The sequence below is a fragment of the Bombus bifarius genome, unplaced genomic scaffold (genome assembly GCF_011952205.1).
Source record: "Bombus bifarius isolate JDL3187 unplaced genomic scaffold, Bbif_JDL3187 scf7180000009536, whole genome shotgun sequence".
In the NCBI taxonomy this organism is placed as follows: Eukaryota; Metazoa; Arthropoda; class Insecta; order Hymenoptera; family Apidae; genus Bombus; species Bombus bifarius.
Genome location: NW_022885184.1, coordinates 117,242 through 128,881, shown reverse-complemented (window position 1 = coordinate 128,881; position 11,640 = coordinate 117,242). Strand labels below are relative to the sequence as shown.

At 37.4% G+C, this 11,640-nt stretch overlaps 1 protein-coding gene across 1 annotated transcript in view; it reads left to right on the top strand.

Moving 5' to 3' along the window:
• The first annotated feature begins 1,692 nt into the window (after positions 1–1,692).
• LOC117215338 (lachesin-like) overlaps positions 1,693–11,640 on the top strand; it is a 94,546-nt gene continuing 84,598 nt past the window's right edge. Inside the window, exon 1 of the mRNA XM_033461704.1 lies at positions 1,693–1,831. Within this exon, the coding sequence (XP_033317595.1) occupies positions 1,693–1,831 (139 nt within the window). The remainder of the gene's footprint in view (positions 1,832–11,640) is intronic.

The window sequence follows — 11,640 nt, the reverse complement described above, 5'->3', positions numbered from 1 at the left end:
TTTCAAATATTTTATCTCGCGTTACATTTTAAAGTAACAACATATTTTCAACTGAAACGTGACAAAAATAAAGTGCGACAAATCTTTTGGAAAATTGACGATTTTACGGTTAGATAAATTGTGACGTACATCCTTTGATTATAGGTATCCGTAATATATGCCAAATCGATGATTCGGTAACAAAACGACAATTAAAAAACACGCAAAAATCCCGAACCTCGTAGTAATTTGATTTTCAAATTGGTAACGGAACAATATCCTCGTCGACCGTTTGATATCGAGAACCGCTAAGTAGTTCAATTATTATTCGTCATGTTCCTGGTTAGACCTAAAATTCCAACCCTCTGTCGGAATTAAACAGCATTATAGGCTCGCGACGTCACCGATTACGGTCCCCTGGAAGTTGCTCCGGCGAAACTCGTTATACCTGATACCGGCATCATCCAAATTCAGGTAAGAGGGATGCGACGAACCGGTCGACCAAGCAGCTGAAACGAAGAAAGAAACAGAAACTTGAACGGCATGTGTTCGAGAAGAAACGAAGAGCAGGGAACGGTTCCCAGCCGTGGAACTTCTGAAGAAGGAGAAAGCTGAAAACCCGGCAAGGGCGAAAAGCAGAAATATCCACGGTTAGAGACGGAAACGGGGAAAACGAAGGAACGAAGAAACCAAGAAAGAGAAGTCGGTGTAGCGGGGGATAGGAAAGCCCGGAAAAAGCGACAAGGAGAGATGGACTGATAGAGAAAAGGAAGCGCGCAAACGGGGTTGAGGGGTAAGAGACTGGTAACGGGAGTTGAGAGGTGGAGGAGGAGAGATTTGTGAAGGTACGAGAAAGCAGCAGAGGTAGCAGCAGTGGCAGCAGCAGTGCCCGGGCATCAGGGCACAGTTTGGTCGGCGCAGGCGCTAGCCGGTAGACGGTTCCTGGTGCGGGCTGCAGGCGGCAGAGAGTAGGGAAGCGAGGGGGTGTATGTCAGAGGGTGCCCGTAGGAAGTTTATCGGCGGCGAGTGGCGGTGGGTGGAAGTGGTGCCTTCGGAGGAGGGGTTGTAGGTGGACGGTGGAGGTGGAGGTGGAGGTGGAGGCAGGAGCATACTCCGTACACCGAGGATTTCCAGGTAGCAGACAGTCTACGGCCCGGGACAGAGGGACCAGGACCAGCCTCGGGAAGGAGAGCTTGTCGTGGACCCTCTTCCTTATCGATATACGACGAGTAAACGTATCGTTCAGTGTCAGTGTTAACTTTGAATATTTACAAGCTTCACGGTTAACGTCTGTGCAAGAATAATTTATTCGATGACAATTCAATGCGTCTCCATTTATTCTTGAAACATTACCCTCAGTGCTTGCGTTTCTAGACAAATATTATCAGTGTGATTATAAACATTGTAATCCGTGGATCTACGAACATATTACTGGACCCGTGGCCAAGAGAAAAACAAGCCGAGAAGAAGAAAGAACGCGGAGATGAGCGGAGTCGTTCGGCCGGGAACTGCTCGGAGCACGTGCCTCGCACGCAGAAGGCGCTCCGAGCGGCACCAGGTGCGCTAATCGAGGACCGATTTGCGAAACAAAGTGATACGATTAATAGAACGGTTGCATCACGATACGTCTTTGTACTCTCTTATATCTGAGGTTTAGCAGCGTTTCACTGACACGATCTACGATTTTCGTCAAGAAAGAACCGGCAAGCAGGAATGCCAGCAGCTCGTGCCGTTAAAGCTTCGAGGACGATCTCGATGATCGCTTCGTTAACGTCTCTTTTGACGTTTATCGGAATCGACGGCATGGGACACGTCAATGGACACAATGTTGATCGTTCTGGCCTTCATCAAGGTAAAAATATTTGCCAACTACTCTTTTCTTTGTCTCGCCGGTGTCACGTATCATGTGTACAGGAATATTACATAATTTTCTCTTTCTTTCCAACCTTTACGCGTTAGCCCTTTCTCTGTTATTGTTCTTTGTTGGAGAAAGAAAGCGCGATCGGACGAACAGAGTAAATGGTTTATCGATAAGAAATCGATTATTGCCCCCTTTGCCGCGTACGTTGCTCGCTGCGGGTTAATCGATATAGATCGATAATCGTAATGAAACGTTGGTAGTAACGAACGTCGTCGAACTTTCAATTAATCGTTAATCATTCGCGAAACATCGATTTATATGCTATGTGACTCCTCGATGACACGTATAATGTTTCGATAATGTGACGATGGAACTTTGAAACAACGCATAAGTCGATAAGCATGTAAATTTATGTAATAAAACAAGACAAGACAAGGCACAAGAATAAGCACTAAATAGAAATTAACGGCCCAGATACGTCTTCATGGTTAAAAGCGGGTATTTATGTATCGTACGAAAGTTATACATATATATATGTATATATATATATACATACCTCAGATCTTCATGACAAAATCAACTAACCCGAATACTTTACACGCAAATGTCAGCAACATTTAATCGTAAACGAACGAGCGAATCACGCAATGTGCTTCTCAAAGTAGCAAATCGTCAACTTTTTATATACAATAGAGAGACTAGTTTAGTAGGAATAGAGCAGTTTCGTTTGCAACAGGAAGTCAACGTACCTACCATATGATTTGTGAATGAGAACGCGCATGGAATGCATACAGTAACGCGTATTGACAGGTGAAAAGCGCGAAAATGAATTTTTGACAGGCCATCGGTAAATGTCTATCGCTACTCAACTAGTTCGACAGTTTTTCGATGGCTTCGTAAGAGAAACCGCGCCAAAAATCCCTATTTATACTTGCATACCTCATGACAAGTACCTTCGATCGACAGGATATCGGCAATTGTTGTTCTACAGGCGTTTCATCAACCTAAACGTTTGTTTAACTATATGCTACTTTTACACGTTAGACAAGTATCATAATCGGAAATTAATCGGAAATCTCGTGTTCCCTATGTATGATATTGGTAGAAATAATGAAAAAGCAAGAAGAAAGTAAGCGAGATATTATTAATATATTGAATCTTTGCCAACATTGAAGAAAATATTATAAAAGGATCAAGTTTATCTAAGGAAAATCATGATTTCGATATAACGTGTATAACGTAGACGAGAAGGGAGTAAGAGAGAAGTACGAAAAATTTCGTCAGATAGAAAAACACGAAGATCGTGGTTAATTAAGAGCAAACTGAAGCAAGAGGGAAGAAAGGGTAGAAAATTACGAACGGCAAGTGTCGTAATCCACAGTACGTAAAGCGTTCAGCTTAACGAACGATCCAAACTTTCGCTTCTAACACGTAAGGTCAACTTACGCCAAAAAAGATCCAAAATGTACTGCCTGGAGGCGATCGTTCAACCCTTCACCGTTTCGAGCCCACGGGCAAAAAGTCATTTCACAGCCGCTACACTTTTTACCACAGAAACAAGACGTGCCATGTGCCACTGCTTACCGTATTTCCTCAAGTTTTAGCGTCTCCCTCTCCCTCCCTCTTTCTTCTTCCTTTATTTTTGTATCATTCCGTTCTCGCCCTCTTATCCGTTTTGTTTTAAACGTATCCGGTAAGAAACATTCGTTGCATTCTGCCTACGATATGCATTGATATGTTCCAAACAACGTGAAGAGTAACCACGAGTGATTGTTATAACGGTTAACTAAAAATGCTTGCGCTTATAATTAAATTTGTACATTTTATTGAAATCTTTTACGAGATTATCGACTCCACAGAACACACGTTGGGCCTAAAAATATACATTTTCTTTAACTACACTTTTTTACTAAAATTCTTTGAGTCGTTAACATTAAATAATAAAAAATATATCTTTCAGTCTGGACGATTACTGATAGAATAATAATTAAATTGAGGAAGAGGGGGTAATAAGCCTGACAGACCCGGCGTGCGCACTGATGTGACTTTTGTTCACGTGTGCAATCTAGGATTAATCAATAAACAATAACCGAAAATAGAGATACTAAAGGAGAACGTTATGAATAATTCTCTTTCGAATGAGTGATATTACAGTACATATACGATTATATATATAAATATAATTATATATAATGTTTGGCAAAAGTATAGATATTTTTTTCCTACTAATTCGCATACTTTCATATTTCCCACGTTTAGCATGCACGCGTGCGGAGATGCAGATAATAGAAGTTGGCTTGTCAGGTTGTCAAGAAAACTTTTGTAGAAAATTAAGCTTTATCGTTGCGAAGACGAGTTGAAGTTCTATAACAAAGTTCTTAGTGACAGTTCAAATTCCCACTAGAAAGATGTGATTGGCCATATCTTCTATTTATTCGATTTCTGAACTTCATAACCTCGTGAGACTTATGTTTGTTTATTTCTCATTCTTTATCTATTTCTCCAATCGGAGAGCTAGATAGGTACAGGTAGATACGTGCATAGCACATATAAGTTGGAATAGATAACTTGAGAATGTTGCCGCTTGAAACGGATGCGGAAAGAGGAATAGCTATAATTATGCATCCAAGAAAATTGCGTCGCTTAATCGCTTTGGAACGAGCATTCTTAATATTTTTCCCTTTAATACTTTTTCCTAACTACAATTATTTCCCATTTACATAAATCTCCTTATATATACTGTATATTCCGATTTGTCTGATATATGTTTACCATTACTACACATTAACATATAAAACAAGTAGCTACTATGTAGAAAAACATTTTAAAAATTCATTCAAACATCATATCACGTCATGATTATTGCGTAGAGGAAAAGTAGATCTTCTTTATTATATTAATTATACTTTCAAACAAAATGAGAAAAGAGTGATTGAGCAGATACTCATCGATGTAATATAGCAATCAGGTAACGTGGATAAACTGATGCGGATAAACGTCTGCTCCTATTTTGTTACATCAGAATCTGTTTTTCTATACGAAAAATCGGATTTAAAATCGGATAGTGATTTAATTATATCAAATTATCGGTAACACCAATTATACCAAACAATTTGTAAAACATTCTTAATAAACAAGCTTCCGAATCACGCATAAAACTAAAACGCACCTGATATAGTCGTTGCACACACAGACAAGCCTCTTTTCATTCACCTTTCGCACAGTTCTGTCCACATGCACGCGGTATGCATTTTTTCTCTAGTCGCCTCGCCATAGGGTAACTTCCCGCCGTGTTTTTGTACATGTACGTAGTTTGCATATGGGAACAAGTTGTATCGTAAGACGGCGCGCGGTTTACCTTGCTACGTTGCAGAGGCTACTTAGAGTAGCGGCAAGTGTGTATAGGGAAAGGAGCGAAGGGAGAGAATTTAGAAAATAGAAAAGGCGAGAACACACGAAACGCAACTACAGGAAATCGCATGCAATGCGACCTACTTCGTGAAACGGTCGGAATTCGGGATTCGTTATTAAGAAAACTTCGGTGCCAACCGATAGCATGAATTTTCCAGATCTTACGAGCAAACTCCTAAATTGTCGAATTTACTTGTCGCAAGATTAGATACTTGGTATGAAGCTGTGTTTTTCTTTTACGGTACAAATCGCGTGTTTTAGGCATGTACGCGTAAGAGCTGAACATTTGAACGCAGAAGAATTTAACGTGCCAAAGTCTTAAATGCCTTCGATGTACAGCGGTTCACGAAAGTATTCGAAGGCTCGCCAAAGAAAATTTTTATGAACATATAATGTGCATCGTACGAAATTTTCTGTTATTTCGTTAATACGGCTATCGCGATTACAATAGTACAGTTTGAAAATGTATATGTAAAAATTACGACATGATTAAAATTAAGCCATTTATCGCAAACATACACGCGAAGAAAAATTGCTATACAACATGAATAATAATCTGAAGCATACAATTGGTGCCAAAAGTATCTCACTAAATATCGTGGCTCGTTAATATAACAAACAATTGACTGTTCAAATATTTTGATGATGTTCACCAAGTGTGTGCTTCCAACAAATATCTTGCAACTTCTATATGTATGCATTTGTAGATTCTTTTCAAGTTTTACGAATATAGTCACGATAATCGTGTCTCATTACCAGTATAATGGTACTGGTGCTAATGGAATTTCAAAATGTTTTATGTCTCATGTGTATACGTAAAAATTTTCTAATACGAATATCTTCGCGAACCACTATATGTTGCAAGTATAATTTACTGTAATATAGGTTTCTTTTTTTCGTCGTATGTATGTAAATGCTTTTCTTTACTGGTTCTTTCCACAACTTCGCTTTTTTAATATAAATTACGTGCTTTAGTCTTTTAGAAATTTCCGAAATTTCGTTGTTTATTGTTTTATTAAGTTGGAGCGTTTTCTTTTACAATACCGAATCGGTTAGTGAATTGAGGCTGACTACTTAATGAGAAGCTTGATGAAGAAATTTAATATCGCTCGGTATTACAGTTCGCCTACATACAAGGAACCTTGTCCAGGGAATTGCATGTTAAAGATAACGCGCATTCTGTACACTTCGATAGAAACCAGGTTCACTTTATTAATTCTGTCGAGGTAATTTCATTGAACTTCGTGACGAACATACTTTTAAATCCTATTGTCAACGCAATAAGAAACGAATTACTGTAATATTTTCTATATCGTGACAATATGAAATAATTGGAATAATAAGATGTTGCAGTTTTTAATATGGTAGATTCAAGCCTGAGATGCAATATATCGATATAATTTAATTGAAATTTGTTTACATTTAATTTAAAATTATTTTACTATTACCAGTTTCAAATGTTCATCACGCGTCTAATGTATTTGGCACCTCTCCTATCGCTTTATATCTATAAATATATTTTCGTGCCTACTTTTTAAACATCTATGCTTTTTATATTTTTTCGTTTTCACTTTCCTGCATTTATTTCAATCTCCTATTAAATAATATTATTATGTTTCGCCAAGACGATGTAAATTAGTTACTTATACGTGGAAGTTATTTTACACTTTAGAGGGAGAAGGAAAATTTCCAACAAGCCTCGAGGCTACGAACTTTCCACCTTTGCCAGTGAAACTCTATCCGCTCCCAAATTTACTCCTGGCATTCGAAGCAATTCGCATAATCTCGCACTACCTGACTTTGTTCACCTTTCAAGGCTAAATCTGTGCATAATACGCGGAGTAGAATTACGTACAATTTCTAATATTTCTGTTAAATAATTTCGCTCGAATAATATCATTATGGTATGGATGTATTCTATAATACTATGCTTCTATATTTCCAAATGAAACAATACGTTGTAAGATCATCACGACAATATCTGGAAAAGTGTAACCTGACACGTTATCGTGTTACATCATCCAAATTTTAGAATGCATCTTCGATCGAGCGCATCTTTCAAAAGCAATATACTACTATACTTTTACATTGTTTCGTGAAAGTAAATTATAACGAGGGTAGAGATGTAATACGTATCCAAAATATATGTTTCACAAAATCACGTAGCCAAGATATCATATCGTGAATAGCTACTACACGAAGGCGTTGTAATCGTTCTAATCAAACGTTGCGATAGTATAAAATTGGCAGAATGATTGTTTAACATTGTATCGAATAGTGATACGTTGTTTTGTCGACGTATGTGTAAAAGGTATATTGTGTTCGGCGATGTATGTCGAAGGTTGATGGATGTTGAAAATTTGCAGAAAAGACAACGAGGTACGAATATTAATTATTCGAAAAGCATTTAATTACAGAATCGTGGAAAATTGAAGGGAAATTGTGAGAGAAGAAAGGCGTCGAATCGGGGGAACTGTCATGAGCAAATACAGTAGCGCGATAGAGAAGAGCGATGCAGAGAAGGATGATGGAGGGAAGGACAGCGAAATTGACTAGGCATGCATGAGTCATGGTGTTTGTTAGAGCGTTTGCTAGAAGATTTAAGGCTAACATCCATTTAACAGCACTGCATCAGACCGGCGACGTTTAGATGTCCAATTGCTCACGCGTGGATGCTGTTTACCGCACACCTAACATATTGACATCGGACGACATAACTCTATTAATTTTTCGTTATCTGTCACATGGAAGGCAATACGTTACCTGTGAATAACCACATCGTTAGCCACATGTATGAGCAGCATGTAATCATCTTCTGATCGGCAAAACATTTATGCCGAGAATCTCATCTCTGTGCAGACAACGCAGTGTATCGATACTCATTGCTGTTATGGATATGTGAACGAATTTATATTTAAACTACATATGATAATGTAAATACGTTGACATCGGTCTGATTTTTATCCCCATTTGTATGCTGTGCTTTTAAGCAGATGAAAGCTTTTTATGCTATATAGGAAATGCTACTTTGCGATCCGAGCTGATTCGAATGTAACACTTAACGACACAAGAACGATTAGATAGGCGACGATAAATTACTTTATGTGATGGCTGATCTGCCTGTGCAATTGAGCGATTTTCCTTGCAACTGGTAACAAATCAAACTTTCGACATTCCTTCCTCAATCGATCGAAAATGTTTACAACTGAAGATATTTTGTTTTTATTTCTTATTTTTTTTTTTTTTTGTACATTTTTCTACCACCACATACGATTTACGCTAAAGATATGGGCTTTAAAATATAACAATGCTTCGTTAATATCAGCTGAAAAAGGCTCGTTAATAGCGATTCCGTTACGCCCCTCTGTTCACAATTCTCGGAGATAGTTGAAGCGAAGTACCGTTGTTTTTTGAGCTCAACTCTGGTTAGCGAAATAAATACAGTGGCTGAAGCTGGATGGGAGAACAAAGACATCGCGTCTCCTCTGCTGACAACCGACGAACAATGTACTAACACATATATATGAATTATTTTCTCTCGATAGAACGTGCTGCAACAAATTGTTTAGATTTCCTCGATTAGAACGGGTCTGGGTATAAACACGATCAAACTATTTTGAACTGTATGTTTTTAATCGATGGAGAATACAAATTCTATTATTTCCAATGTAAATGATCACTCTCATGCGTTGTTCACTTTACGCGACGAAATTTCTACTCTCTCGCCTACTTCTATTCACTTTGTCTATTTTTTGGCCTGAACCAAACTCGAAAAGCTTTAATCGCGAATTCGTTAATGTAAAGCTTACAAAAAGAAGAAAATGAAATTTGATATTAAAGAGAAATGTGTACGAATATAAACAATGAAAGACGAAATACTCAAGAATAAAGGATATAGACAGTTAGGATAAAAGAAATAAAGATATAAATAATACGAGTCGCGTTAAAAGGAAACGGTCAATCTAATATCACGACGAAAGAGAAGTCTCTCAAGATTAAAAATTTGAATACGTAAAATAATATTAAAAGCAAAGAGATGTTGTTTGCTTATAGTTGCCATTGATTTTCTTTAGAAAGGAGTCCATAGCGAGACGAATGTGTATAATCTGTGATTTTACGAAGTTCTGACTGAAAGCGAAATAAAATCCAACCAAAAGATAAATGAAATGAATTCCTGAAACGTAATAGTTGTTACTACCATATGTATATGTCGGGCCGTATTAAATACGTGTTCAATGAAATGAAGTATTATAATAAAGTTTCGTAATGAAGTGTTATAAACCGTTTCATTGGAAGCCATGTCCACAAAGTTTTGCGAGCCAAGAGTCTCGTACAGGAATACGCCCGTTGAATACGCATAGTGCGCGGCATGTATTCTCTTTGAAGTACTGGTGGAATATTCAAAAAGTTCGTAACAAAGAATAGTGTTATAATTTAAATTCAGTGGGTTTAAACGATGATAGGAGAATAAACGTGATTTGAAGAAATTATACTGAGTCAGTGATCAGCCTGCTTAATCGAGACCTATGTACAAAAGCTCGGTTTCATTTTATATCGACTATTTAATATGATAATATTAATTGACGTTTAATGATATTTTGACGAATGAAAATTTGTTTGAGGAAACAGTGTCATATTTTGCAGCATTGGAATGCAGCGATTAGAATTTAACGGTAAATCGTAGCCGATGATATTAAAGAAATGGACATAACGTGTGGAAAATTGACGAAACGTAAAAAGTTTCGATTGTTGTTATTAAGAAAACTTAAACGCGCAAACCACCGATATGAATTTCCACGTTTCTCGGGGGAAATGGATCGTTTGCCAAATTTATTTTCGTCGTTCCAAGCACAGCGTGGACTGTGCCACGATCGATCATATTTTTTTTGCCAGTGAAACTGTACGATCGGCAGTGGTAACTGGAACGTTCGTCTATGTTCCAACTGCCGTTGTGTCCAAAGTTGGAAATGATTCATTAGTAATGGTACCGCTGGTACGACCGGTATTGGGAATTCAATGCCTTCGCCGGCAAGTTTTCGATTAAATCAATCGTCATGGAGTTTCGACTCGGTGTTATTTGAATCTTGTCGACGTTTAAATATCCTAAAGTCTCGACTTTCGAGAACTCCTGAGAAACTGAGAATATTTTACCTTGGCGAACAATATAAAGAGGTATGAATACACGTTGAATGATAATTAAAATCTTCAAAGCTCTGCATCATACGTAATTCATATAATGTCATTCTACACGGCACACATCGTTCTGCTAATTTAGATGGCAACTGAGGGAATGAATCTTTGGCTGTTGAACAAGAAGTTAACGAATATTAAATATACTTGAACTTGTACATTTTTATCATTATTTTTCGTTGATTTTAGATGAAGAAGCAGAAATTGACTAATACAAGAAAGTGCTAATATTATAAGTGGAAACATTACTACACATACGTACGGTACGGTAGATAACAATTTCTATCGTACGAAATGATCTTGCACTTTGTCATTAACGATAAGAACTCAAATCTGTCTAACATTTCCATAGGAAATGGTGTATCTAAGAGCGATCCTCCTACCAATAACGCAATATTCTCAAAAAGGTATATACGTACATTAACAATTATAGATCCCCTAAACCAGAATAAATACATGTGTTATCTACTGAATCACTATTTTCGATAGCGATTCTGATAATACGAAAAAGTTTCCAATCTCTGTATCGTTTCTATATAATTGAAAAAGTTCAGGCGCTAGTCAACCAAATAGTTAAAAAAGTTAAAGCGTTAAATAAGAAATAGTTTTACATAGTCGAAAAAAGGAATGATATTTAGCAGGTTAAAGGAAATATTTCCGAGGGAAAATAAGGGACAATGGGTATAGAGGTTGTAATGTTCAACGTATCTGCATATACGCAACGCAATGTCCAAGCGGAACATATGTATTGTTATAGGATGATAAAGTTTAATTTAAAACACTATGAATCTTCTGTTTACTGTGCCCACCTAAATCCTCCAATACAGAGGATCTCTAAAGAAAAGCTTGTCGTGTTTTTCGTGAGCCTGGGAAATACGTTCCTGACGGACGATGACTTTAACGCTACAAGCGTTGACCAGAGCACAGCAATTACATTTACAGATTCTAAAAGATAGATTAGTCGCAGAAAATACATTGTCTGATAAATTAGTTCGTAGGAAGTCTGTGCTTTAATTTATAGGTTTAACGACTTGACGGCGGAATACGACGCGATAAGAAAACAAATGTAGAGAAAAATGGAAAAAGAAGAAACGCCAGAAAAAACAATTACAAGTGTCGCTTGATTTTTTACTATCTCTTGACAATTATTTTCTTGAATTATTCAAATTACTTTCAACCGAAACGCTAACTTTTTCTCC